The 26,532-nt window shown below is 39.2% G+C and overlaps 1 protein-coding gene across 1 annotated transcript in view; it reads left to right on the forward strand.

Annotated features, from left to right (window-relative positions):
- LOC106081696 (dynein axonemal heavy chain 7) overlaps nt 1–26,532 on the forward strand; it is a 154,509-nt gene that overhangs the window by 26,954 nt on the left and 101,023 nt on the right. The window contains exons 13-21 of the mRNA XM_059364973.1: nt 520–1,047; nt 1,102–1,662; nt 1,723–3,239; nt 12,440–13,226; nt 13,455–13,637; nt 13,702–14,048; nt 14,107–14,842; nt 14,900–15,003; nt 20,744–21,109. Coding sequence (XP_059220956.1) covers nt 520–1,047; nt 1,102–1,662; nt 1,723–3,239; nt 12,440–13,226; nt 13,455–13,637; nt 13,702–14,048; nt 14,107–14,842; nt 14,900–15,003; nt 20,744–21,109 — 5,129 coding nt within the window. The remainder of the gene's footprint in view (nt 1–519; nt 1,048–1,101; nt 1,663–1,722; nt 3,240–12,439; nt 13,227–13,454; nt 13,638–13,701; nt 14,049–14,106; nt 14,843–14,899; nt 15,004–20,743; nt 21,110–26,532) is intronic.

Genomic DNA, 26,532 nt, shown 5'->3' on the forward strand with positions numbered 1-26,532 from the left:
AAATAGAACATGACATACTAGTGGTCTTTAGCTGTACGAGTTTCTAGTACACTCCATTCTGTAATTTTTCTGACCCATTGGACCCATAGCATCCACTGACATAAAAATTAAGTCCCATTCCAAGATGTTCACACTCTGAAATAAGTGTCAATATGATACCGCCATATGATGCGGCAATACAGGAGACCATCGTAGCATAGAGGTTAGCTTGTAGACGAGCGCCTGGGTTCAATGACGCCGAGCGTGTGGGTTCAAATCCCACCGTGAACATCAGAAAATTTTTCAGCGATGGCTATCACCTTACTATTTAATGCTGGCTACATTTGTGAGGTAACCTGCCTTGTTAAAACTTCTCTACCAAGTGGTGTCACTATGCGACACGCCATTTGGGCTCTGATGCTCTCATTTAAATGAGAGAAATATCCCCTGTTCCTTCATGGAAATCTAAAGCAGTTTATGTTTCCATTGGTCAATCATTGTCCTTCCGCATATTTATTCGAAATTTCCTTTTCTTTTCAGCTTCGTTACTATTGGGAAGACAATACCTTGGATACACGCATGATCAATTGCTCCCTGAAATATGGCTATGAATATTTGGGAAATACTACTCGCCTGGTGGTTACACCCTTGACCGATCGTTGTTATCGCACCCTGTTCAGTGCCTTGCATTTGCATTTGGGTGGAGCACCTGAAGGTCCAGCCGGAACGGGTAAAACTGAAACAACAAAAGATTTGGCCAAAGCTGTGGCCAAACAATGTGTGGTCTTCAATTGTTCAGATGGTCTGGATTACATAGCATTGGGTAAATTCTTCAAGGGATTGGCTTCATGTGGTGCATGGTCATGTTTTGATGAATTCAATCGCATTGATTTGGAAGTGTTGTCAGTGGTGGCCCAGCAGATATTGACCATACAGCGTGGCATTAACTCGGGTAGTCCCACATTGGTGTTTGAGGGTACCACGCTGACCTTGGATCCCACATGTGCTACTTTTATAACCATGAATCCGGGTTATGCGGGGCGCTCAGAGTTGCCAGATAATCTGAAGGTGAGTTTGGGGAAAGGCATGAGGAGGAATACTTAATTTTTGGAAAATTTTTAGGCCCTCTTCCGTTCAGTGGCCATGATGGTTCCCGATTATGCCTTGATTTCTGAAATCGAATTATATTCCTATGGATTTTTATCGGCTAAACCTTTGTCTGTGAAAATTGTGGCCACCTATCGTTTGTGCTCGGAACAATTGAGCACCCAGTGCCATTATGATTATGGCATGCGTGCTGTCAAATCGGTTTTGAAAGCTGCTGGAGCCTTAAAACTGCGTTATCGCGATGAAAATGAGGATATTTTAGTTCTGCGTTCCATCAAAGATGTTAATTTACCCAAATTTCTAAGTCAAGATGTGCCCTTGTTCCAGGGTATAACCTCGGACTTATTTCCCGGTACGGTATTGCCCGAAGCGGACTATGTGGTCTTTAATGAATGCTGCCGTGAGGCCTGTGAAAGAAATAACAAACAATGTACCGAATTCTTTTTGGAGAAGGTGCAACAGCTGTATGAGATGATAGTGGTGCGTCATGGTTTGATGTTGGTGGGTTTGCCCTTTGGAGGCAAGACCACTTGTTATCGCATTTTGGCAGAGACCTTGGAAAATATGGAAAAAAGGGTAGGAAGTCTTTACTACAGTCACTAGATTTTACTAATTCTCTGTTTTTGGTTCATTTAGAATGGTGGTGAAAATCGTGCCGTCTTCACCATCATCAATCCCAAGGCCATAACCATGGGCCAACTTTATGGCCAGTTTGATGCCGTCTCCCATGAATGGAGTGATGGCGTTTTGGCTGTCAGCTATCGCCAATACGCTGTCTCCGACTCACCCGATCGCAAGTGGTTAATTTTTGATGGCCCCGTCGATGCCATATGGATAGAGAATATGAATACGGTGCTCGATGACAACAAGAAGCTGTGCCTGATGTCTGGCGAGATCATACAGCTCTCACCCACCACAAATTTGATTTTCGAACCCATGGACTTGGAGGTTGCCTCACCGGCCACTGTGTCTCGCTGCGGCATGATCTATATGGAACCCTCCTCCCTGGGCTGGGAATGCTTGGTGACTTCTTGGAAAAATAAGCTGCCCAATAGCTTTCATGCAGTGGCCAAACAAACGGTCTCGGCCTTAATTTCCCGCTTCTGTCCCATTTTGTTGTATGTGGTGCGCAAGGCCTCGCTTATCGAAATAGCCCCCTCCTCCGATGCCAATTTGATGGTTTCTCTTATGAATCTCTTCGATTGCTTTTTGGATGACTTCAGGGATGACAAATATGTGGCTAGCCTTTCTGATTTGGATATGCGAGCCCAGCTGGAGGGTGTTTTTCTATTCTCTTGCATATGGTCTTTGGGAGCCACTTTAGATTCGTCAAGCCGCGAAAAATTCAATTTGGTTTTCCGCGGCCTAATGGAGAAGAATTTTCCTGAAAATCTCTACGAAAGCTTTGGCATTCCAGAGGCCTTGCATGTCCCTGTTCTGGCTAAGCCCTTTATTTTCCCCATACCCAAGCAAGGCTCAGTATTTGATTATCGCTTTATCAAGGAGGGCAAAGGCAAATGGAAGCCTTGGCAGGATGATGTGGCTGCTGCTCCGGCCATCAGTCGTGATATACCAGTCAACCAAATCATTATAGTCACCAATGAGTTTGTACGCACCACTGCCATTTTAGATCTGCTGGTTAGGCATGACAAACCTGTCATGTTTGTGGGACCCACGGGAACCGGCAAGAGTTGCTACATCATAGACTATATGCTAAAGAAAATGGATTTACTCGTCTACAAACCTTTGCTAATCAACTTCTCGGCCCAAACTTCGGCCAATCAGACCCAGGATATTATCATGTCTAAATTGGATAAAAGGCGTAAGGGAGTCTATGGCCCTCCTTTGAATAAACGTTTCGTCATTTTCGTTGATGATGTCTCCATGCCTTTGAAGGAGAATTATGGTGCCCAGCCTGCCATTGAATTGTTACGCATGATGATGGATCATTGGATGTGGTATGATCGTAAGACCATAGTTCCTTTGAAGCTGATTGAAATACAAATGATTTGTGCCATGGGCCCTCCGTCGACGGGCAATACCATAACGCCCCGTTTCCAGAGACATTTTAATGTCTTGTGCATTGATGAATTCAACGATGATATATTGCGAACAATTTTTAGCAAGATTATATTGTGGCATTTGGATACGAGGTAAGTGGAAGGAAATGTTTGCCAAAGTACACTGCACCAAAAAATGAATGATAGTGAATTAATAGTAAAACAATTCCGAAAAAGAGAGAGAGGAAGAAGGGGGGAAAAATGTATAGTAAAAATTCATAATGTTTAAGACATTCGAGAAACAGGAGTGGATGATACGAAGTATTACGAACTTCGTGCGCAGAGGTAAGCATTTTCTTCTATGATGCTGAAAGCCTGGATTCGTATCCTGGCGTGAACATGAGAAAAAATTTTTTCATCGGTGGTTATCCTGTCCTAATGCTGGCGACATTTGTGAGGTACAATGTAAAAACTTCTCCCCAAAGCGGTAAAGCCTTCCAAGATCCAAAAGGCACACGATATTACACAACGAATAAAAGCATGCTAAGTTCGGTTAGGCCGAATCTTATATACCCTCCACCATGAATCGCATTTGTCAAGTTCTTTGGCCGATATCTCTTTATAGGCAAGCAAAGAAAAATGGATAAGAATTGCTATGCAAATTTGAGTTATATCAGGTTTTGGACCGATTCGGACCATATATCGTCTCAAGAAGTATAATCGGGAAACCGGTTTCTATGGGAGCTAAAACAGGTTGTGAGCCGATTTAGACCATATTTGGTAGAGTTGTTAGAACAAAACACCGCATACAAAATTTTAGCCAAATCTTATAATATTTGTGTCCTCTAGAGGCTCAAGAAGTCAGGATTCAAGATAGGATTATGCGGCAGCTACATAAGGTTATGTACCGATTCAAACCATACTTGGCACAGTTGTTGAAAGCTGCTACAAAATATTTCGTACAGTTCGCCAAATCGGATAAAAATTGCGCCGTCTGGTGGCTCAAGAAGTCAATATCCAAGACCGGTTTATATTGAAGCTAGGTTGCCCATAAAGTAGTTGCGGATTTTTTAAAAGAAAGTAAATGCATTTTTAATAAAACTTAGAGTGAAGTTTAACCGAAGTAGACGTACCTTAGCTGTGCTCCAAACAATTAAAGTTGCAAAGTGCCTTCTCGCGCTTTATAAACACTGTAATCACTCGTACACGCTCGATTTAAGACTTGGCCACCCGTTTTTGCTGTGCACGGAACCAACATATACCGATTTACACAAGAAAATAACTTTTATAGTCAAATACTTTACTTTTAATTTGTGTAATTTCATTGGAAAGCGGTGTCTGAAATTTTACTCAAAGAATTAAAAGAGAGTTTATGATTGCTTTAAAACAGCTGCTTGTTTCGTTCTATCAAAATATTGGTTTGTTTCGGTGTTGCCGTATCACAGAAGTTATAGGCCCACGCAAGGAACAATAAAACATGTCAAACAAATCGTCCAACGCAACAAGTACTCCATCTGGCACAGTGGGTCAAGATGTACAAAACGCAAAACGCAAACTTATTGAAACGTCGCCAGATAATGCAGTAGTAGTTGGAAATATGCCAACAGCCCAACTTATGAAGTTAATGCAAGATGCTATGTCGAAATTGTTAGATGAAAAATTGGAGAATTTGCCGACTAAATCGGATATTATAGAGCTGAATAGTAATATAGATGAAATTAAGAATGAAGTTCAAAGGTTATCTATGGAAAATGCTGAAATGAAAGCTGAAATAAAAAAATTACAAGAAATAAAAGAATTAGACAACAGAAGAATTGAAAGGTTAGAAGAGGAATTGAACAGAAAAAAACTCATAATAAGAGGGTTAGATAATCAAAACCATTTGTATATGGCCGCTAAAAACCTCTTCAAGGACGTATTGAAAATTAATTCTGATCTGGAAATTGAAATGGTAAAAAAACTGCAAAATATTAATGGAAAAATGACGATTTTGGTGGAGCTGAAGTCGACAAAAATGGTAAACGAAGTACTCAAAAATACGAAACATCTCTCAGGAACAACCATATTCATTGAAAGAGATTTAAGTGGCTATCGTCTGGAAAATAAAAAAGTTATGCTACAAATGAAAAAAGAACTGCTAAAATTCGACAAAAATAAGAAGGTGGGAGTACGAGGTCATCAAATTGCTATTGAAGGAAGAATTTTTTACTGGAACGGGAAAAAGGAACTAGTTTGCGGCCAAAAAACTGGAAGAGAAACTCTGGTAACTATTTATGGAGATGGTATAGATAATTTAAAATTAGATTATGATACTCTTTTATACAACCTAAAGACAAAAAACTTCTAAAAGATAACGAAAGAAAGAAACCTATAGAAAATAAAAAATATAATTTAAAAAATAATACCAAAAAATACAATTCGGTCATAAATATAGTGGCATATAATGTTCATGGTCTAGGAAACAAGTATCTTCACCCCGAATTTTATGATTTTTTAGAACAGTTTGATATATTTATTTTATTGGAAACTCATGTGGAAGAGAAAAACCTAGTAAACTATGGGAATAAATTTAAAAACTTTAATACCTACTGGAAACCTGCTTCTAGAACAAATAATAGAGGAAGAGGAATTGGAGGACAAGTATGTGGGGTGAAAAAGGATTTGCGGGAAGCAGGCTTCAAGCATACATTAGTACATCGAAGAAGTTACGATATCATTTACTGTGAACTAAACACAATCAAATTTGAATTAATCCCTATATATCTAAGAGGAGTAAAATGGATGGAAGATTTCAATGAAATGAACAAAGTTGTAGAAGACAATGACTTTAAGAAAATTATTATTGGTGATCACAACATTCGTATTGGAGAGGAACAGCTGCTGCCTGAAGAAATTGGGGAGGAATTCCAGGTTCTAAATACTGGTAGAAAATCAAATGATAAAATTTTAAACGCCCACGGCAAAAAATATATCGAATTCTGCAATAACAACGGCCTAGTGATTCTAAACGGAAGAACTTTTGGTGATGAGGAAGGATGTTTCACATTTACCAACGGAAACGGAAGCTCGGTGATAGACTTATGTGCTGTATCCTTGGACATAATAAATAATGTGCAGTCTTTTGAAGTAAAACCTCAATTATGGTCAGATCATTTACCGATTGTAATAACTCTTAGGGTAAACAGTGATTTAGAAACAGGAATTGAAAAGTTAAAATTACTGCCAAAGCTAAAGTGGAAACAACAAAACAAGGAAAATTACCAAAAACAATTAAATGATGAACTATCAAGCTTAGAAAATAACCCCTCCCTATCAGACTTTACACGCCTTATCATGAGGGCGTACCCAGCCCCTTCAATCATAAGGAAGCCGGAATACCATAACCGATGGTTTGATAAAGAATGTATGAAAGCTAGAGATAAAACCATGAAACTTCTTAATAAATTCAGATCTTCGAAGAACTCTTCAGATAGAGAAGCTTACGTGTCACAAAAAAACCTCTACCAGAAACTTTGTGGAAAAAAACGATTGGATTATTATCGCAGCATAGAGATTAGACTAGATTTCATATCTGATAGCAAATCATGGTGGTCTTTGGCAAAGGAAATAAGACAGAAGGAGAATTGTATAGGCTGCGCCATTGCAACGGGCGCTCTGAAAACATATTTTGAAACTTTATTAAACCCAAAGGTCAACTCACAAGAGATTCTTTACGCCCCAAATCAAGTTCTGAATGAGATGTTGGATAGAGACTTTACTCTTCCAGAATTGCAGTGCCAACTGAAAAAGGTGCAAGAGAACAAAGCCCCAGGTGATGACAGGATACCATATGAGTTTTTCATACACGCAACAGATGAATTTTTAAATGAACTGTGCAAAACATTCACAAGAATTTTCAACGGATATGATGACTTTAGTAATTTTAAGTCAAGTATTTTTTTTCCCATACACAAAAAAGGTGATCCCAATATCCCAAGTAACTATAGAGGAATCACATTCATGAATTGCATTGGTAAGCTTATGATTGGCATGATTAATACAAGAATAACTGAATGGACGAACGAGTACTGTATACTAAATGAATTCCAGGCTGGTTTCAGGAAAGGGTATTCAACGATTGATAATGTGTTTAATTTAAAATCAATAGTAGACCTAAAAAGATTGGAATCAAGAAAAGTCTACGCCTTTTTTGTTGATTTCAAGGCCGCGTTTGATAGAGTTCCGAGAAACCAATTAATTTATAAATTATATGAAATGGGCCTTTCGACAAAAATAGTGAATTTTATAGAAAAGCTATACACATATACAAAAACTGCAGTATGGAACGGCAAGGAGTTATCTGATCATTTTATAACTAAAACGGGAGTAAAACAAGGTTGCTTACTATCGCCATTGCTATTTTCTATATATTTAAATGATCTCCATGAGTCATTGGGTGGTGGACTTAGCATAGACGAAATTGACATCCGCCTGTTAATGTATGCGGATGACATCGTGATCCTAGCCGATGATCCACTGATATTGCAACGAATGATAGATAACCTATCATTTTACTGCAAAAGATGGGGGATGGAGGTCAACCAGGCAAAATCTGAAATAATGATATTTCGTAATAGCGGAAGATTAGCTGCAAATGAAAAATGGATATTTAACGGTGAACATCTGAGAGTTACTAATGAGTACAAGTATCTTGGGATCACGCTTACACCAAAACTGTCATTTAATAAGCATGCAATGGAAAAAAACGAAGCCGCCAAGTCTTGCCTAAATTCAACATGGGCAAATTTTATAGGCAAACCTAAAATTTCGCTCAAAGCCAAGTGGAAAATGTTTTTATCGGTATGCCGATCTATCCAGAGCTACGGTGCACAAATTTGGGGAAATGGATATTTTGACGAAGTTGACAAGCTATATAGATTCTTCATCAAACGTATACTTAAGTTGCCGGAAAATACCCCAAACTATATCATCGCTCTGGAGACTGGGTATGAACCAGGATATATATATACATACTCTTTGCACCTTAAATATTTGGCAAAAGTACTGTTCGATTTGGAAAATCATAGACTTCCACATATCCTTGCGGTGAAAATAATGCAGAACAATACCTCCTGGTATAAAGATTTTAAAGACCGATTGCAATGTTACGGAATAGAACACCAAAATGTCAACACAGATAAAATTTATTGGTACGAAGCCTGCCAACTATTAACATGCGAACTTCAAAACAGCAACTACCTCCACCATAACCAAAAATCACAAGAAAGTGAAAGCCGAATATACAAATTACTTGACCCCACAGTAGGTTCATCTTATTGTAATGACAAATTTAGTCAAATACAAATATCTTATATAATGAGAGCTAGAGCTGGTGCGATGGGGCTAAATGGTGTTAGTTACAGAGAAGAACAAGCTCGAATGTGCTCCATCTGTAACCTAGGAGAAATAGAAACCACGCAACATTTCATAGGGGTATGTCCAATATTTAGTAGAATTAGAAGCAAGAATTTCAAAAAAAGCATTCTATCAGACACAGAAATTATATCTGTTTTAAACGGCGGTGAAGATAATTGTTGGATTAGACTATTTAATTTCTTACGAGAGGCAATGAATTATAGAAGAACTCTTATAAATGAATTTAATTACTAGCTAAAAAATAAAACTCACTTCTCCGGCAGACGGTTTACAAAAACCATGCCGTACATTTTCAAAACACATTTTAAATATTGATACTTACATTTAAAATATATTGTATATATAGTATTATAACGTTTTTGAAAAAATTAATAAAAAAAAAAAAAAAAAAAAATAATAATAAAACTTAGAATAAACTTTAATCAAATATACTTTTTTTCTAAAGCAAGCTAAAAGTAACAGTTGATAACTGACAGAAGAAAGAATGCAATTACAGAGTCACAAGCCGTTGAAAACAATTTGTCAACGCCGACTATATGAAAAATCTGCAATTACTTTGTGGGCAACCCAATATATCTAAATAGGGGCCGATCTTGAATCCCAACCGATCTACACTGATAGGAAGTATCTGTTTTAAAATTCAAGCGCCTAGCTTTATTTCTTCGAAAGTTAGCGTGCTTTCGACAGACGGATGGACAGACGGGCGGACAGGCACACAGATGGACAGACAGACGGACGGACGTAATATAACCCCCATTTTGTAGCAATCAAATCGGGAATTGATTGAGACTTCAATGGTCTCAAGAAGTCATATGGGGATATTGGTACTTAGGGGGGGCCTATATCACCAAATTGGCCGATTCGGATAAAACTTGGCACTGATGTTGTAATTAATGTTCTAATTAAGACTTATAGGGGATCAATAAGTCAAGTCGGGGGATCGGTTTATATGGGGGCTATATATGTTTATTGACCGGTTCGAATCATACTTGGCATGGATGTTGGAAGTTATAGTACAGGTGTTTTTTAGCCAAATCGGAAGAAAATTAAGGCTTTTAAAGGCTCAAGAAGTCAAAACCGGGGCACTATATCAGTTTATAGACGGACTAGGATCGTACTTGCCATGAATGTTGAAATTCATAATATAAATCTTTATTCCAAATTTCAGCCAAATCGGATGAAAATAGAGGCTTTTAAGGGCTCAAGAAGTCAAAACCGGGTATCGGTTTATATGGGGAATATATCTGTTTATAGACCGATTTGGATCATACTTAGCATGTATGCTGGAAGTCTTAACACAAGTTTTTCTTCCAAAGTTCAGCGAAATCGGATGATAATTGCTCAAGAAGTCAAATCCGGGGATCGGTTTATATGGGGGCGATATTAGTTTAAAGATCGACTAGGATCGTACTTGGTATGGATGTTGAAAGTCTTAATATAAGTTTTTGTTCAAAATTTCAGCCAAATCGGATACAATTTGAGGCTTGTAAGGGTTCAAGAAGTCAAAATTGGGGACCGGTTTATATGGCGGATATATCGAATGAAAATTGGGGCTTCTAAGGGACGAAGAAGTCAAAACCGAGTATCGGTTTATAAGGGGGATATATCTGTTTATAGACCGATTTGGATCATAGTAGGCATGGTTGCTGGAAGTCTTAACACAAGTATTTGTTCCAAAGTTCAGCCAAATCGAATGAAAACTGAGGCTTCTAAAGGCTCAAGAAGTCAAATCGGGGATCGGTTTATATGCGGGCTATATCAGTTTATAGATCAGCTAGAATCGTACTAGGCATGGATGTTAAAAGGTATTACACAAGTCTTTGTTCAAATTTCAGCCAAATCGGATGAAAATTGAGCATTCTAGGAGCTCAAGAAATCAAAACCGGGGATCGGATTATATGGGGGCTATATCTGTTTATAGACCGATTCGGATCATACTTGGCATGGATCCTGGAAGTCATAATACAAGTCTCAAAGTTTTCACAAGTTTCAAAGTTTAGCCAAATCGGTTGAAAATTGAGCCTTCTAAATGTTCAAGAAGCCAAATCGGGGGATCGGTTTAAGACCCCATAAAGTATATATATATTTTTGATCGTTTCGACGTCCTGAGTCGATCTAGCCATATCCGTTTGTCCGTCCGCTTGTAATTTTGCACAGGTACTTAGTATTGGTGTAGGTCTTTGGGGATTTCAAATGGACCATATCGGTTTAGATTTGGATATAGCTTCCATATAAACCGATCTCCCGTTTGACTTTCCCCTTGGAAGACGAAATTTTCCGTCCGATTGGCTAACATTTTTCAGATAGTGTTCTGTTATGACTTCAAAAAATTGTGCTATAGCCTGATATATTTCCCATATAAACCGGTCTCTCTATAATCCTTGTTCAGTTCCTATTAGCTTAAATTTTGGATTTGACAGAAGTTTGGTACACAGAATAAAATTATGCCCTTTAACTGTACTTATTGTGTATAAATTTTTGGCAGAATCTATAGTGGTGGGTTCCCAAGATTAGTACCGGCCGAACTTAGCACGCTTTTACTTGTTTTCCGATGTTATTTTCAACAAAATTTTTATTGAACATTTTTTTTTGCGATTTTTATACCCACCCCGTTATTCATATATTTTTGATCGTCGTAAAAATCTAAGACAATCTAGCCATGTCCGCCCGCCCGTCTGTCTGTCTGCGGAAATCATGCTACAGAATTTAAAAATAGAAACATTTAGCAGAAACTTTGCGCAGATTCTTTTTTGTCCATAGGCAGGTAAAGTTTGAAGATTGGCTATATCGGACTATATCTTGTTATAACTCCCATATAGACCGATCTGCCGATTTAAGGTCTTAGGCCTATAAAAGCCACATTTATTATCCGATTTTGCTGAAATTTGTGACAGTGAGTTGTGTTATGCCCTTCGACATCCTTTGTCAATTTGGCTCAGATCGGTCCAGATTTGGATATAGCTGCCATATAGACCGATCCTCCGATTTAGGGTCTAAGGCCCATAAAAGCCACATTTATTATCCGATTTCGCTGAAATTTGGGACAGTGAGTTGTGTTAGGCCCTTTGACATGTTTCTTTAATTTGGTCCAGATCGGTTCAGATTTGGATATAGCTGCCATATAGACTGATTTCTTGATTTATGGTTTTGGGCCCATAAAATGCTCATTTATTGCCCGATGTCCCCGAAATTTGGAACAGTGAGTTAAGTTAAGCCCCTTGACATACTTCTGCAATATCGCACAGATCGGTCCAGATTTGGATATAGCTGCCATATAGACCGATATCTAGGTTTTAGGTTTTGGGGCCATAAAAGACGCATTTATTGTCCGATGTCGCTGAAATTTGAGACAGTGAGTTTGGTTAGACTCTTCGACGTTCTTCTTCAATTTTGCATAGATCGGTCCAGATTTGAATATAGCTGCCATATAGACCGATCTCTGGATTTAAGGTTTAGGGCCCATAAAAGAGGCATTTATTGTCCGATTTTGCCGAAATTTGGGACATTGCTTTGTGTTAGGCTCTTCGACATTTTTGTGCAACTTGGCCCAAATCGGTCCAGATTTGGATATAGCTGCCATGTAGACCGATATCTCGATTTAAAGTCTTGGCCCCATAAAAGGCGCATTTATAATCCGATTTCACTGAAATTTGACACAGTGACTTATGTTCGGCTTTTCGACATCCGTGTCGTATATAGTTCAGATCGGTATGAGGTATATGAGTATAAGGTATGAAATTTTCACCGAATTTTGATGAAAGGTGGTTTACATATATACCCGAGGTGGTGGGTATCCAAAGTTCGGCCCGGCCGAACTTAACGCCTTTTTACTTGTTTTTCTATATGATTGCAGAATGTAACCGATTCCAAATAATAAAATCACATAATTTATTTATAATTTTTCCTCTCTCTCTCTCTCTCTTTCTATCCTTTTTCAGAGGTTTCTCCAAGGAATTTGATCCCTGCATTGAGGAAATAGTCACCGCAACTTTGACCATCTACAATCAGGCCAAAATAAATTTATTGCCTACGCCAGCCAAGTCCCATTACCTCTTCAATTTGCGTGATTTCGCAAGGGTTATTCAAGGAGTCCTGCTATCAGTGCCCGAAGCCACAGAGGATCTAAACTCCATGCGTCGCTTGTGGGTTCATGAGGTATTTCGTGTCTATGGTGATCGTCTGGTAGAGGATGCTGATCGTTCTTGGCTTTTTGATACTCTTTGTGAGCGCATGCGCAAAAGCTTCAGCATCGAACCTGAAGAGCTATTCGAACGTTTTGTTCAGAAGGGAGATAAACTCACTGAAGCCGATTTCAGGAATTTAATATTTTGCGATTTTACCAATCCCAAGGCGGATACCAAGAACTACCTGGAGGTGCAGGATTTGGATGAGTTGAGAAATGTGGTGGAATCCTATTTGGTGGAGTATAACAATATGTCCAAAAAGCCCATGGATTTGGTGTTGTTCCGTTTTGCCGTGGAGCATTTATCGAGAATATGTCGCATTATAAAGCAGCCACGTAGTCATGCTCTGCTCATTGGGGTCGGTGGCTCCGGGCGTCAGAGCTTAACTCGTTTGGCTTCGCATATATGTGACTATGAGTTGTTTCAAGTGGAAATTTCTCGATTATATGGCCCAAATGAATGGCATGAGGATATGAAGGTTATGTTGCGTAAAGTCAGTTCATCGGAAATGCATGGAGTGTTCTTGTTCACCGATGTACAGGTAATATAAGGGGGGCCAAGAAAGGGTATTGCAGGGAATTGGAATGTCTACAAGAATTCAGATCCCTGGAGAAAATTTTAGATTCTTAAAAGATTTATTTTTCAATTGCAAGGTGATGGTGTAATAGACTATTTACTCTTAGTAACAGTTGACCTCTAGTTGCTAATCCCAAGAAATTTGTTTCAAAAACTGAATATCCTATTTTACTTACACCTATTTCTTGTTTAGATTACCGACGACACCTTTTTGGAGGATATTAATAATCTCTTAAATTCCGGTGAGGTTCCCAATCTCTTTACCAGTGAAGAGAAAACCGAATTAGTGGAGAAAATGGCCCAAATCGACAAGCAAAGAGACAAGGCGGTGCAGACAGATGGTAGTCCAGTGGCTTTGTACAACTTCTTCGTAACAGTAAGTTGATCGAAACCAACCTTGAAACCAAAACTCCTCCCTTATTCTTGAAATCCTCCTATAGACCTGCAAGGATCAACTTCACATTGTTTTGTCCATGTCACCCATTGGAGAGGCCTTGCGCGTACGCATTCGTAAATTTCCCTCAATTGTGAATTGCTGCACCATTGATTGGTTCCAGGCATGGCCTGAGGATGCCTTATTGGCAGTTTCAACCAAATTCTTAGCCCAAGAAGATTTAACCGATTTGGAGAGAAAGGCCGCCATTGATATGTGCATGGAGTTTCATACTTCAACACAGGCCTTGTCAGAGGTCTTTTACTTGAGGTTGAAAAGGCATAACTATGTGACCCCTACATCTTATTTGGAGTTGATACAAACTTTTAAGGGTTTGCTGAATAAGAAGAGAGCGTAAGTAGAGGGAGAATAAACTGTTCATACTCAAACGCAATTTTTCTTTCATTTCCAGTTTCATACTTTTAAACAAAAATCGTTATCTGACTGGCATCTCCCAGCTGGATAATGCCGCCCAACAGGTGGGTGATATGCAAGAGCAGTTGGAGTCCTTGGAGCCCAAAATTAAAGCTGCTGCCGAAACGGTGGCCATACAAGTGGCCAAAGTCACTGAAGACAGCAAGGCTGCAGAGGAGCAACGAGAGCTGGTTAAGGCTGATGAAGCTGTAGCCACTGAGCAAGCCTTGATAGCTCAAGAGATCAAAGACGATTGTGATGCCAAGCTGGGCGAGGCTTTGCCTATACTGAATGAAGCCATGGCTGCCTTGAACACCTTAACCCCTGCCGACATTGCCGTTGTAAAGACCATGAAAAGTCCTCCTGTGGGAGTGCGTATTGTCATGGAGGCTGTATGTATTCTCAAAGAGGTCAAACCTGATCGTGTGGCCAATCCCAGTGGTGTGGGCATGATCGAGGACTATTGGGGACCTTCCAAGAAAGTCTTGAGTGACATAAAATTCCTGGATAGTTTATTGAATTTCGATAAGGACAATATACCACCAGCTGTTATTAAGAAGTTGCAAGAACGAGTTTTAACCAATGAGGCTTTCGATCCGGAAAAGATTAAAGCAGCTTCAACAGCCTGTGAGGGATTGTGCAAATGGGTTATAGCCTTGACCAAATATGATGTAGTGGCCAAAGTGGTGGCTCCTAAAAAGATAGCCCTGGCTGAGGCAGAAGAAGTTTATAATGTAAGGGTGTCTGGGGCAGTAGGTAGTGCCAAATGTTAATGGAGTTTGTTTTTCTAGGCTGCCCAAAGAGTTTTAGATGAGAAATTGGCTCAACTGGCCCGAGTGGAAGCAAATTTGGCAGCCATACAAAAGGTGTTGGAAAAACAACAGAAGGAATATGCGTAAGTAAAACAAGAAAACAAAACGATTACACCGGCCACATCGAGCCTTAGTTATTTACTACCTAGGATTCGACCAGATCCCAATGCATTCGATGGAAACCGTTATCAGCCAAAGGCAGTGTAACTTGTTTTTATATCCTCCATCATAGGATGGGGGTATACTAATTTCGTCATTTCGTGTGTAACACCGTCCGTCTGTTGAAAGCACGCTAACTTTCGAAGGAGTAAAGCCAGGATCTTTCAATTTTGCACAAATATTTCTTATAAGCGTAGATCGATTAGGATTGTAAATGGGCCATATCGGTCTAAGTTTTGATATAGCTGTCATATAACCGATCTTGGATCTTGACTTCTTGAGCCACTAGAGGGCGCAATTCTTATCTGATTTGGCTGACATTTTGCATGAGGCCTTTTCTTATGTCTTCCAACTACAGTGCTCAATGTAGTATAAATCGGCCCATAACCAGATGTAGTTGCCATATAAACCGATCTTGGACCATGACTTATTGAGCCGCTAGAGGGCGCATTTAATTATCCGATTTGGCTGAAATTTTGCATGAAGTGTTTTGATTTAATTTCCAACATGTGTACGAAGTGTCGTCTGAATCGGTTTATTACCTGATATATCTCCCGTATAAACCGATCTCAGATCTTGACTTCTTTAGCCGCTAGAGGGCGCAATTATTACCCGATTTGGTTCAAATTTTGCATGAGGCGTTTTGTTATGACTTCCAACAACTTTGCTCAATATGGTTTAAATCGGCTCATAACCTGATATAGCTGCCATATAAACCGATCTTGGATCTTGACTTCTTGAGCCGCTAGAGGGCGCAATTTTTGTCCGATTTGGCTGCAATTTTGCATGAAATGTTTTGATTTAATTTCCAATATGTGTGCCAAGTGTCGCCTGAATCGGTTTATTACCTGATATATCTCCCATATAAACCGATCTCAGATCTTGACTTCTTGAGTCGCTAGAGGGCGCAATTATTACCCGATTTGGTTGAAATTTTGCATGAGGCGTTTTGTTATGACTTCCAACAACTTTGCTCAATATGGTTTAAATCGGCTCATAACCTGATATAGCTGCCATATAAACCGATCTTGGATCTTGACTTCTTGAGCCGCTGGAGGGCGCAACATGTGTGCCAAGCGTCGTTTGAATAGGTTCATTACCTGATATAGCTCCCGTATAAACCGATCTCGGATCTTGACTTCTTGAGCCGCTAGAGGGCGCAATTTTTGTCCGATTTGGCTGCAATTTTGCATGAAATGTTTTGATTTAATTTCCAATATGTGTGCCAAGTGTCGCCTGAATCGGTTTATTACCTGATATATCTCCCATATAAACCGATCTCAGATCTTGACTTCTTGAGCCGCTAGAGGGCGCAATTATTACCCGATTTGGTTGAAATTTTGCATGAGGCGTTTTGTTATGACTTCCAACAACTTTGCTCAATATGGTTTAAATCGGCTCATAACCTGATATAGCTGCCATATAAACCGATCTTGGATCTTGACTTCTTGAGCCGCTAGAGGGCGCAATTATTATCCGAGTTGGCGGAAATTTTTCATGAACTTTTTATGACCATTTTTCATGAACTTATGACTATCAACAGCTGTGCCAAATATGGTCTAAATCGGTTCATAACATGATATAGCTCCCATATAAATCGATCTCCCAATTATACTTCTTGAGCCAATAGAGGGCGCATTTCTTATCCGATTTTGCTGAAATTTTGCACAATGACTTACACTTTGGTTTCTAATAGCCAAACCATGTATGGCCCCAATCGGTTTAAAACTTGGTATAGCACAGCACTTCTTATCCATTATCCTTTGTTTGCCTATGAAGAGATATCGGGCAAAGAACTTGACAAATGCCATCCATGGTGGAGGGTACATAAAATTTGGCCCGCCCGAAATTATCACGCTTTTACTTGTTTTGCCCTTTTTTGCGATTGGAGAATCATATCCCGGACTGCCTCGTATGTATGATTCGGAAATCTCCGAGTGCCGATATCATTATAGGTTAGTTAGAACTTGACAAATGCGATCCATTGTGGAGGGTATATAAAATTTGGCCCGCCCGAAATTATCACGCTTTTACTTGTTTTGCCCTTTTTTTTGCGATAGGAGAAGCATATCCCGGACTGCCTCGTATGTATGATTCGGAAATCTCCGAGTGCCGATATCATTATAGGTTAGTTTCGTGAGGTTGCACTTTCGAACGCTTTTAAATCGAAAGTTATATTGACTACGCTGCAGAGAGTTGTGTTACTGTAGACAAATGTCGTTCACAAATTGTGGATCCTCAGACATCTCTGGTTCTCTTTCTTTCGGATCGATTTTCAGAATCGAATTCATCACTGTTGGGGTTTGTGAAGGTATAATCGATGATTGAATTTTCAATGTATCTGCCTCTGCCTCCATACGTGATCTGGCTTAACAACGAAGTCATTTGATGCGTCAGACATCCATTGGATCATCTGGCTTAACAGCGACAAATCAGATGCTAGACCGTGATCTGGCCTAACAACAACGACAACAGTGGATCACAGTGCATGTCCCACTAGCCGATATTCTTAGCTGTAGCACGATGTGCCTATAAGACCCTATAAAGTATATAAAGGGTGATTTTATTAAGAGCTATAGGAAAGTAGAAAAAACACATACAAATCCGAAAAATGCTTGAAATCTTTACTAGAATCGATAGTAAGGTCCATATAATTAATGTTTGAAGATTATTTCATGCAAATGTTGACTCTGACTGCGCCTCAAATAGCCCATTCGCTAAGTCCAATTTTGGCATACTCTTTCCAACATTTCGGCCGGTATATCACGAAAAAATGCTTCAATGTTGTTTTCCAATGCGCCAATTGAAGCGGGCTTGTCTGTATAGACTTGAGCTTTAACATAAACCCACAAAAAGGCGTTAAATCGCACAATCTAGGCGGCCAATTGACCGGTACGTAAAATAAAATGTTCACCGAACTCTTATCTCAATAAGTCCTTTGATATGCGTGCTGTGTGGCACCGTCTAGCCACATATCATGCAAGTCAAGCTCTTGCATTTTAGGGAAAAATGGATATCATCTCACGATAGCTCTCACCATCCACAGATACGTTACGATTCGCATCTTTTTTGAAGAAGTACGGTCCAATGATGCCACCAGCACATAAACCGCATCAAACTGTGACTTTTTCTGGATGCATTGGTAGCTCTTGCGATGCTTCTGGCAGATCTTCACTCCAAAATCGACAATTTTGCCTATTTACATACCCATTGGGCCAAAAAAGAGCATCGTACATAAAATGGGAGTAGCGAGCGATGAACTTTCTTAACAGAGCAGGAATTTTGGTAATAAAATTCAATAATTTGCAAGTGTTGTTTGCTTTTAAGACGATTGATGGTTAAACTTTAGACCGAACTAAAGATGTTTGATAGTGAAACAAAACACGAAAGGTGCGAGAGCTGATTAAACCAGTGTTGCCATAAAGATTATAGCTAAGAAATCACCCTTTCTTGATCGTCTCGACATTCTGAGTCGATCTAGCCATGTCCGTCCGTTCGTCTGTCGAAATCTCGATGGCGATTGAACACATAAAGCTAGCCGTTTAAAATTGTGCACAGATGCTTCTATTGGGTTGCCCAAAAAGTAATTGCGGATTTTTTAAAAGAAAGTAAATGCATTTTTAATAAAACTTGGAATGAACTTTAATCAAATATAAATTTTTTACACTTTTTTTCTAAAGCAAGCTAAAAGTAACAGCTGATAACTGACAGAAGAAAGAATGCAATTACAGAGTCACAAGCTGTGAAAAAATTTGTCAACGCCGACAATATGAAAAATCCGCAATTACTTTTTGGGCAACCCAATAATTGAGTTAGGTCTTTGAGGATTGCAAATGGGCCATATCGGTTCAGATTTGGATATAGCTCCCATAGAAACCGATCACCCCATTTAATTTTGCACGTAGTGTTCTGTTTCGACTTTCCACAACTGTGCCAAGTATGGTCAAAATCGGTCTATAACCTGATATAGTTTCCATATAAACCGATGGAAGCTGTAACTTTTGGTTCGATTTAGCTAAAATTTTGCACATAGGGTTCCGTTATGATTGCCAACAACAGTGCTAAGTACGGTTCAAATCGATCCATAACCTCATATAGCTCCCATATAAACCGATCTCCCGATTTGACTTCTTGAGCCCTTACAAGCCGCAATTTTTGTTCAATTTGGCTGAAATTTTGCATGTAGTGTTCTGCTTCGACTTTCAGCAAGTAAAGTCCAAATCGGTCTATAGTCTGGTATAGCTTTCATATAAACCGATCTCTCGATTTGACATCTTTAGCCCCAGGAAGCTGTAATTTTTGTCCGATTTAGCTAACATTTTGTTCATAGGGTTCCGCTATGATTTCCAACAACTGTGCTAAGAACGGTTCGAATCGATCCATAACCTGATATAGCTCCCATATAAACCCATCTCCCGATTTGACTTCTTGAGTCCTTATAAGCCGGAATTTTTGTCCAATTTGTCTGAAATTTTGCACGTAGTGTTCTGTTTTGACTTTTAACAATTGTACTAAGTAAAGTCCAAATCGGTCTATAGCCTGGTATAGCTTCCATATAAACCGATCACTCGATTTGATATCTTTAGCTCCTGGAAGCTCTAATTTTTGTCCGAATCAGCTAAAATTTTGCACATGGTGTTCTGTTATGATTTTCAACAACTGTGCCAAGTAAGGTTCAAATCGATCCATAACCCGATATAGCTCCCATATAAACCGATCTCCCGAATTGACTTCTTGAAACTTCGTACGTAGTGTTCTTTTTTGACTTTCAACAACTAAACTAAGAAAAGTCCAAATCGGTATATAACCTGGTATAGCTTCCATATAAACCGATCTCTCAATTTGACATCTATAGCCCCAGGAAGCTGTAATTTTTGTCTGAATCAGCTAAAATTTTGCACATAGGGTTCCGTTATGGCTTCCAACAACTGTGCCAAGTAAGGTTCAAATCGATCCATAACTCTCCCCATACAAACCGATCTCCCGATTTGACTTCTTGAGTCCTTACAAGCCGCACAACTACAAACTGCTGTGCCAAGTACGTTCCAAATCAGTCTATAGCATAATATGGCTCCCATATAAGCTGATCTTTCGACTACCCTTGTTCGGTTCCTAGACGCTTTTACTGGTTTGACAGAAATTTGGTATGTAGAATAAAATTATTCCCTTCAACTATTTTATATAAATTTTTAGCAGAACCCATGGTCGTGGTTCTCAAGATTTGGCCCGGCCGAATTTGGCACGCTTTTACATGTTATTTCCAATCTGATCGAAATTTCAAACGTAAAGTACACTTATGCCCTCTAAAACTGATATCAAATTCGACCAAGATACGTCTCGATATTGCTTAGAAAACTAATTCCTCGATTTAACTGCTTAAACCTTAATTTTTTTTGGTGACTCTGTAATTGCATTCTTTCTTCTGTCAGTTATCAGCTGTTACTTTTAGCTTGCTTTAGAAAAAAAGTGTAAAAAAAGTATATTTGATTAAAGTTCATTCTAAGTTTTATTAAAAATGCATTTACTTTCTTTTAAAAAATCCGCAATTACTTTTTGGGCAACCCAATAGTATGGGTACCCAGAATCCCAGCCAACCCGAACTTAGCACATCTTTATTTGTTTCAATTTCATTGCAAAATATTAATATTTTTCCCTTTATTCCAGAATCCTCCAAGCGGAACATGAAGCCTGCACCAAAAAACTACAGCGAGCTCAAGAGCTAATTGCCGGCCTAGGTGGTGAACGCACTCGATGGTCTGAGACGGCCAAGCGATTGGGTGAAACATACAATACCCTAACGGGTGACATACTAATCTCCTCCGGAGTGGTAGCCTATCTTGGTCCCTTTACCATTGAATATCGCGTTGAACAGACACGCAAATGGGTTGAGAAGTGTGTTGGTTTCGGTGTGGTATGCAGTGAAGATTTCCAATTAGTCAGTGTGCTGGGTGAGCCAGTGGAAATTCGCAATTGGAATATATGTGGACTGCCAACAGATTCGTTTTCCATTGAAAGTGCCATTATGATGAAGTAAGTACAACAGTTTTGTACATCCTTTATATCAGGGGTAGGAGGTAAGGCCAGGCCTTGCGTAACAGTCATTCATGGCCAAAGGTAATGTGAGACGAGATAACGTCAATAACAGAGCATTGCCGCCAGGCAAAAAATTGGAATGTGTGTCCGCGTTCGTGCTTTGTCATTATTAAATTTCAGTACTAATCCCTTTATAAATGTTTACCTCAAACGGCAGAAACGTTTGATGGGGTGGTGTGGGCTTGATTTGAAGGCAAACATAGCAAAACTACCCCAACTACAGGGCTACAAGAGTTTTGATTGTAAACACACACACACATCGTTTTTGCTTTAACACTACCCTCCCTCCTACTCTCGAGGAACAGCACCCTCACCATCATCAGCACCAACACCAACGACCTCCTGCGCTTAATTACAGAAGTTTTGCACTCGCTAGTAGTATTTTGTAGCATCATCGTATGCTAACAAAAGATTAATTACATTTACATTACAAGATATTTTAATTACAGCTTCTTAACGTAACACAGCACCAGGGCATTGGCCATACACATAGAACAAGATTTAGATCTAGTACGTGTAAGAGGGTGCTCACTCCATCCCCCCCCCCTAGGTATGGTTTGCACCATCCACTTTTGCTTTGTGCTGGTGTTGTCGATGAATTGTAATTAAAGTTTTTTCCTCTTTGTTTCAATTCCCTTTGGTCTTTTTTATACCCTCCACCATAAGATGGGGGGTATACTAATTTCGTCATTCTGTTTGTAACTACTCGAAATATTCGTTTGAGACCCCATAAAGTATATATATTCTTGATCGTCGTGACATTTTATGTCGATCTAGCCATGTCCGTCCGTCTGTCCGTCCGTCCGTCCGTCCGTCCGTCCGTCCGTCCGTCCGTCCGTCCGTCCGTCTGTCTGTCGAAAGCACGCTAACTTCTGAAGGAGTAAAGCTAGCCGCTTGAAATTTTGCACAAATACTTCTTATTAGTGTAGGTCGGTTGGTATTGTAAATGGGCCATATCGGCCCATGTTTTGATATAGCTGCCATATAAACCGATCTTGGGTCTTGACTTCTTGAGCCTCTAGAGTGCGCAATTCTTACTCGATTGGAATGAAATTTTGCACGACGTGTTTTGCTGTGATATCCAACAACTGTGCCAAGTATGGTTCATATCGGTCCATAACCTGATATAGCTGCCATATAAACCGATCATGGGTCTTGACTTCTTGAGCCTCTAGACTCCGCAATTCTTATCCGATTGGAATGAAATTTTGCACGACGTGTCTTGTTATTATATTCAACAACTGTGCCAAGTATGGTTCAAATCGGTCTATAACCTGATATAGCTGCCATATAAACCGGTCTTGGGTCTTGACTTCTTGAGCCTCTAGAGCACGCAATTCTTATCCGATTGGAATAGAATTCCGCACGACGTGTTTTGTTATTATATCCAACAACTGTGCCAAGTATGGGTCAAATCGGTCCATAACCTGATGTAGCTCCCATATAAACCGATCTGGGATTTTGGCTTCTTGAGCATGTAGAGGTCGCAATTATTATCCGATATGCCTGAAATTTTGTACGATGGATCCTCTCATGACCATCAACAAACGTGTTTATTATGGTCTGAATCGGTCTATAGCCCGATACAGATCCCATAAAAATCGTTCTCTCTATTTTACTTCGTGAGCCCCCAATGGGCGCAATTCTTATACAAATTGGCTGAAATTTTACACAGGTCTCCAACATATAATTTAATTGTGGTCCGAACCGGACCATATCTTGATATCGTTTTAATAGCAGAGCAACTCTTTTCTTATATCCTTTTTTGCCTAAGAAGAGATGCCGGGAAAAGAACTCGACAAATGCGATCCATGGTGGAGGGTATATAAGATTCGGCCCGGCCGAACTTAGCACGCTTTTACTTGTTTTTTGTAATATCCTCTTCTGTTTATGTTAAAAAATATCGACGTTATCATTAGGGATGAGAAAAAAATTGCTAATAAGATACAACAAAGTTGACTAATAGATTACATGAGCAGGAGGGGTTGGAGTTAATTTCTGCTTTGAAAACAGAACTTTGCATGGATACTAACATGTTTGCTTTGTTTCGAAGAAGTTTTGTTTGTACTGTAAGATGCGGTAGTTTTTTTGCAGTAACAAGGCTCACTTTTTACATTTCCGGGTGCAAAACATGCTTTATTGGAGTGGTGAAGTAAATCTGTGTGAACTTCACCACTACTAAACTACGCTCTGGTGTTTAAAGAAAAACATTGGGATATTGTATTTTTAAATAAAAGAAGTAACATCGTGCTAAGTTCTACCGAATTTTATGTGACCTCCACCCTTGTACAAAATTTCAGCCAAATCGGGGACGAATTGCGCCTTCTAGAAGCTCAAGAAGCATAATAGGGAGATCGGTTTATTTAGGAGCTATATCAAGGTGTAAACCGATGTGAACCATACTTGGTTTGGATGTTGGAGACCAAAGTAAACGTCATTTTGCAAAATTTCAACCAAATCGGATGAGAATTGCGCCTTCTATAGGCTCAAAAAGTAAAATCGAAAGATCGTTTTATATAGAAGCTATATCAAGTTATAAACCGATGGGGACTATAATTGTTTTGGATGTTGGAGATAGTAGTAGAAGTCATTGTGCAAAATTAGAGCCAAATCGTATAAAAATTGTGCACTCTAAGGGTTCAAGAAGTCATGATCCGAGATAGACCATACTTTGTACAGTTGTTGGATGATATAGCAATACACTTCATAAAAAACCAAAATCCAAGATCGGTTTATGTGGCTTTATCAAAACATGAACTGATATGTCCGATTTACAATACCAACTGACTAACACAAACAGGAAGAATGTGTGCAAAATTTCAGGGGACTCCTTTTCATAGCCGAGTTTGAACAGCGTGCCGTAATGCGACATCTCTTTGGGGAGTGGTTCTTATGTGGCTGCCATACCATTTTTTCACATGGCATAATTCCTCACAATTGTCCCCAGCTTTAGGAAGGGATAACCACCGCTGAAAATTTATTATGATGTTCTCGCCAGTATTCAAACCCACGCGTTCAGCGTCATAGGCGGACATGCTAATCTCTGTGCTACGGTGGTCTCCAAATTGCAAATCCTTAGCACTTTTTATATATTCATTTTGTCATTCCGTTTGCAACACATCGAAATATCCATTTCCGACCCTATAAAGTATATATATTCTTGATCAGCGTAAAAATCTAAGACGATCTAGCCATGTCCGTCCGTCTGTCCGTCTGTCCGTCTGTCTGTTGAAATCACGCTACAGTCTTTAAAAATAGAGATATTGAGCTGAAATTTTGCACAGATTCTTTTTTTGTCCATAAGCAGGTTAAGTTCGAAGATGGGCTATATCGGACTATATCTTGATATAGCCCCCATATAGACCGATCCGCCGATTTAGGGTCTTAGGCCCATAAAAGCCACATTTATTATCTGATTTTGTCGAAATTTGGGACAGTGAGTTGTGTTAGGCCCTTCGACATCCTTTGTCAATTTGGCTCAGATCGGTCCAGATTTGGATATAGCTGCCATATAGACCGATCCTCCGATTTAAGGTCTAAGACCCATAAAAGCCACATTTATGGTCCGATTTCGCTGAAATTTGGGACAGTGAGTTGTCTTAGCCCCTTTGACATGTTTCTTTAATTTGGTCCAGATCGGTTCAGATTTGGATATAGCTGCCATATAGACCGATCCTCCGGTTTAGGGTCTTAGGCCCACAAAAGCCACATTTATTTTCCGATTTTGATGAAATTCGGGGCAGTGAATTGTGTAAGGCCCATCGACATCCTTCGTTAATTTGGCTCAGATCGGTCCAGATTTGGATATAGCTGCCATATATACCGATCCTCCGATTTATGGTGTAAGGCCCATAATAGCCACATTCATTATCCGATTTTGCTGAAATTTGGGACAGTGAGATGTGTTAGGTCCTTTGACATGTTTCTTCAATTTGGTCCAGATCGGCTCAAATTTGGATATAGCTGCCATATAGACCGATTTCTTGATTTATGATTTTGGGCCCATAAAATGCTCATTTATTGCCCGATGTCCCCGAAATTTGGAACAGTGAGTTAGGTTAAGCCCCTTGACATACTTCTGCAATATCGCACAGATCGGTCCAGATTTGGATATAGCTGCCATATAGACCGACATCTAGGTTTAAGGTTTTGGGGCCATAAAAGACGAATTTATTGTCCGATGTCGCTGAATTTTGAGACAGTGAGTTTGGTCAGGCTCTTCGACGTCCTTCTTAAATTTTGCCCAGATCGGTCCAGATTTGAATATAGCTGCCATATAGACCGATCTCTGGATTTAAGGTTTAGGGCCCATAAAAGAGGCATTTATTGTCCGATTTCGCCGAAATTTGGGACATTGCTTTGTGTTAGGCTCTTCGACATGTTTATGCAACTTGGCCCGAATCGGTCCAGATTTGGATATAGCTGCCATGTAGACCGATATCTCTATTTAAAGACTTGGTTTTGATATTATGATTAATTTGGATATATAGAAATTAAATATGTAGTAAATGAAAAATGATATTTAATTAATCATCAAATCGAATGGAATGTGTTCTCGAAAGAATTTTATAATCCATTTATTTCTTTTTTATGTGTTCCTGCTCCTTTTTGCCATATGCATGTGGGGTAGATAGTACTCGAGTTAAATGTGAAAATTACAAAATAACAAAACATCGTTCGTCTTAAATGTCATTCATTTTATGCTGCTGTTGCTGACGTAGAGGTTGATGCTAAAGGGGTTGAGGTGTGTGGCACATGGTGATAAAGGTGATGAAAATTTAAAGGAATGGCAATGTGGTTAAAGGTGGAGTAAAATTGAAAGTATTACAAATTAAAAAAAATATATATATATTTATAATCAAACTATTATTATAAAAAATTTAACAAGTAAGGACGGGCTAAAATCGAGCAAAGCCGAACTTTTGATACCCTACACCACATTGTGTATGTATTATTTATATATGAGAACTAAATAAGAATTTTAACAGATTTTAACCCAATATATGTTAAGAAATACGCTGAAAAGGCTATAAAAAAGGAAATCGGTTGACACATATATATGTGGGCTATACATGAATATGAACCGATTTCTATGATATTCAACAGCAATGTCGGGAGTCATAAGAGAATCCTTTGTGCCAAATTTCATGTGATTCGTATAACAAATGACAACGTTATTGAATTATCTGGCCAAATCCAACGAATATACGAGAGCTATATCCAAATCTGATCAGATTTCGACGAAAGCCCGCAAGTTTTGTTATTATAGTAGAAAAAAGCATATTGCAGAATTTTGAGAATATCGGTTGATACATGCGCTTGGAAAGGCTCTAGAAGTTGAAATTGGGAGATTGATATAT

The sequence above is a fragment of the Stomoxys calcitrans genome, chromosome 3, assembly GCF_963082655.1.
Source record: "Stomoxys calcitrans chromosome 3, idStoCalc2.1, whole genome shotgun sequence".
NCBI classification, from domain to species: domain Eukaryota; kingdom Metazoa; phylum Arthropoda; class Insecta; order Diptera; family Muscidae; genus Stomoxys; species Stomoxys calcitrans.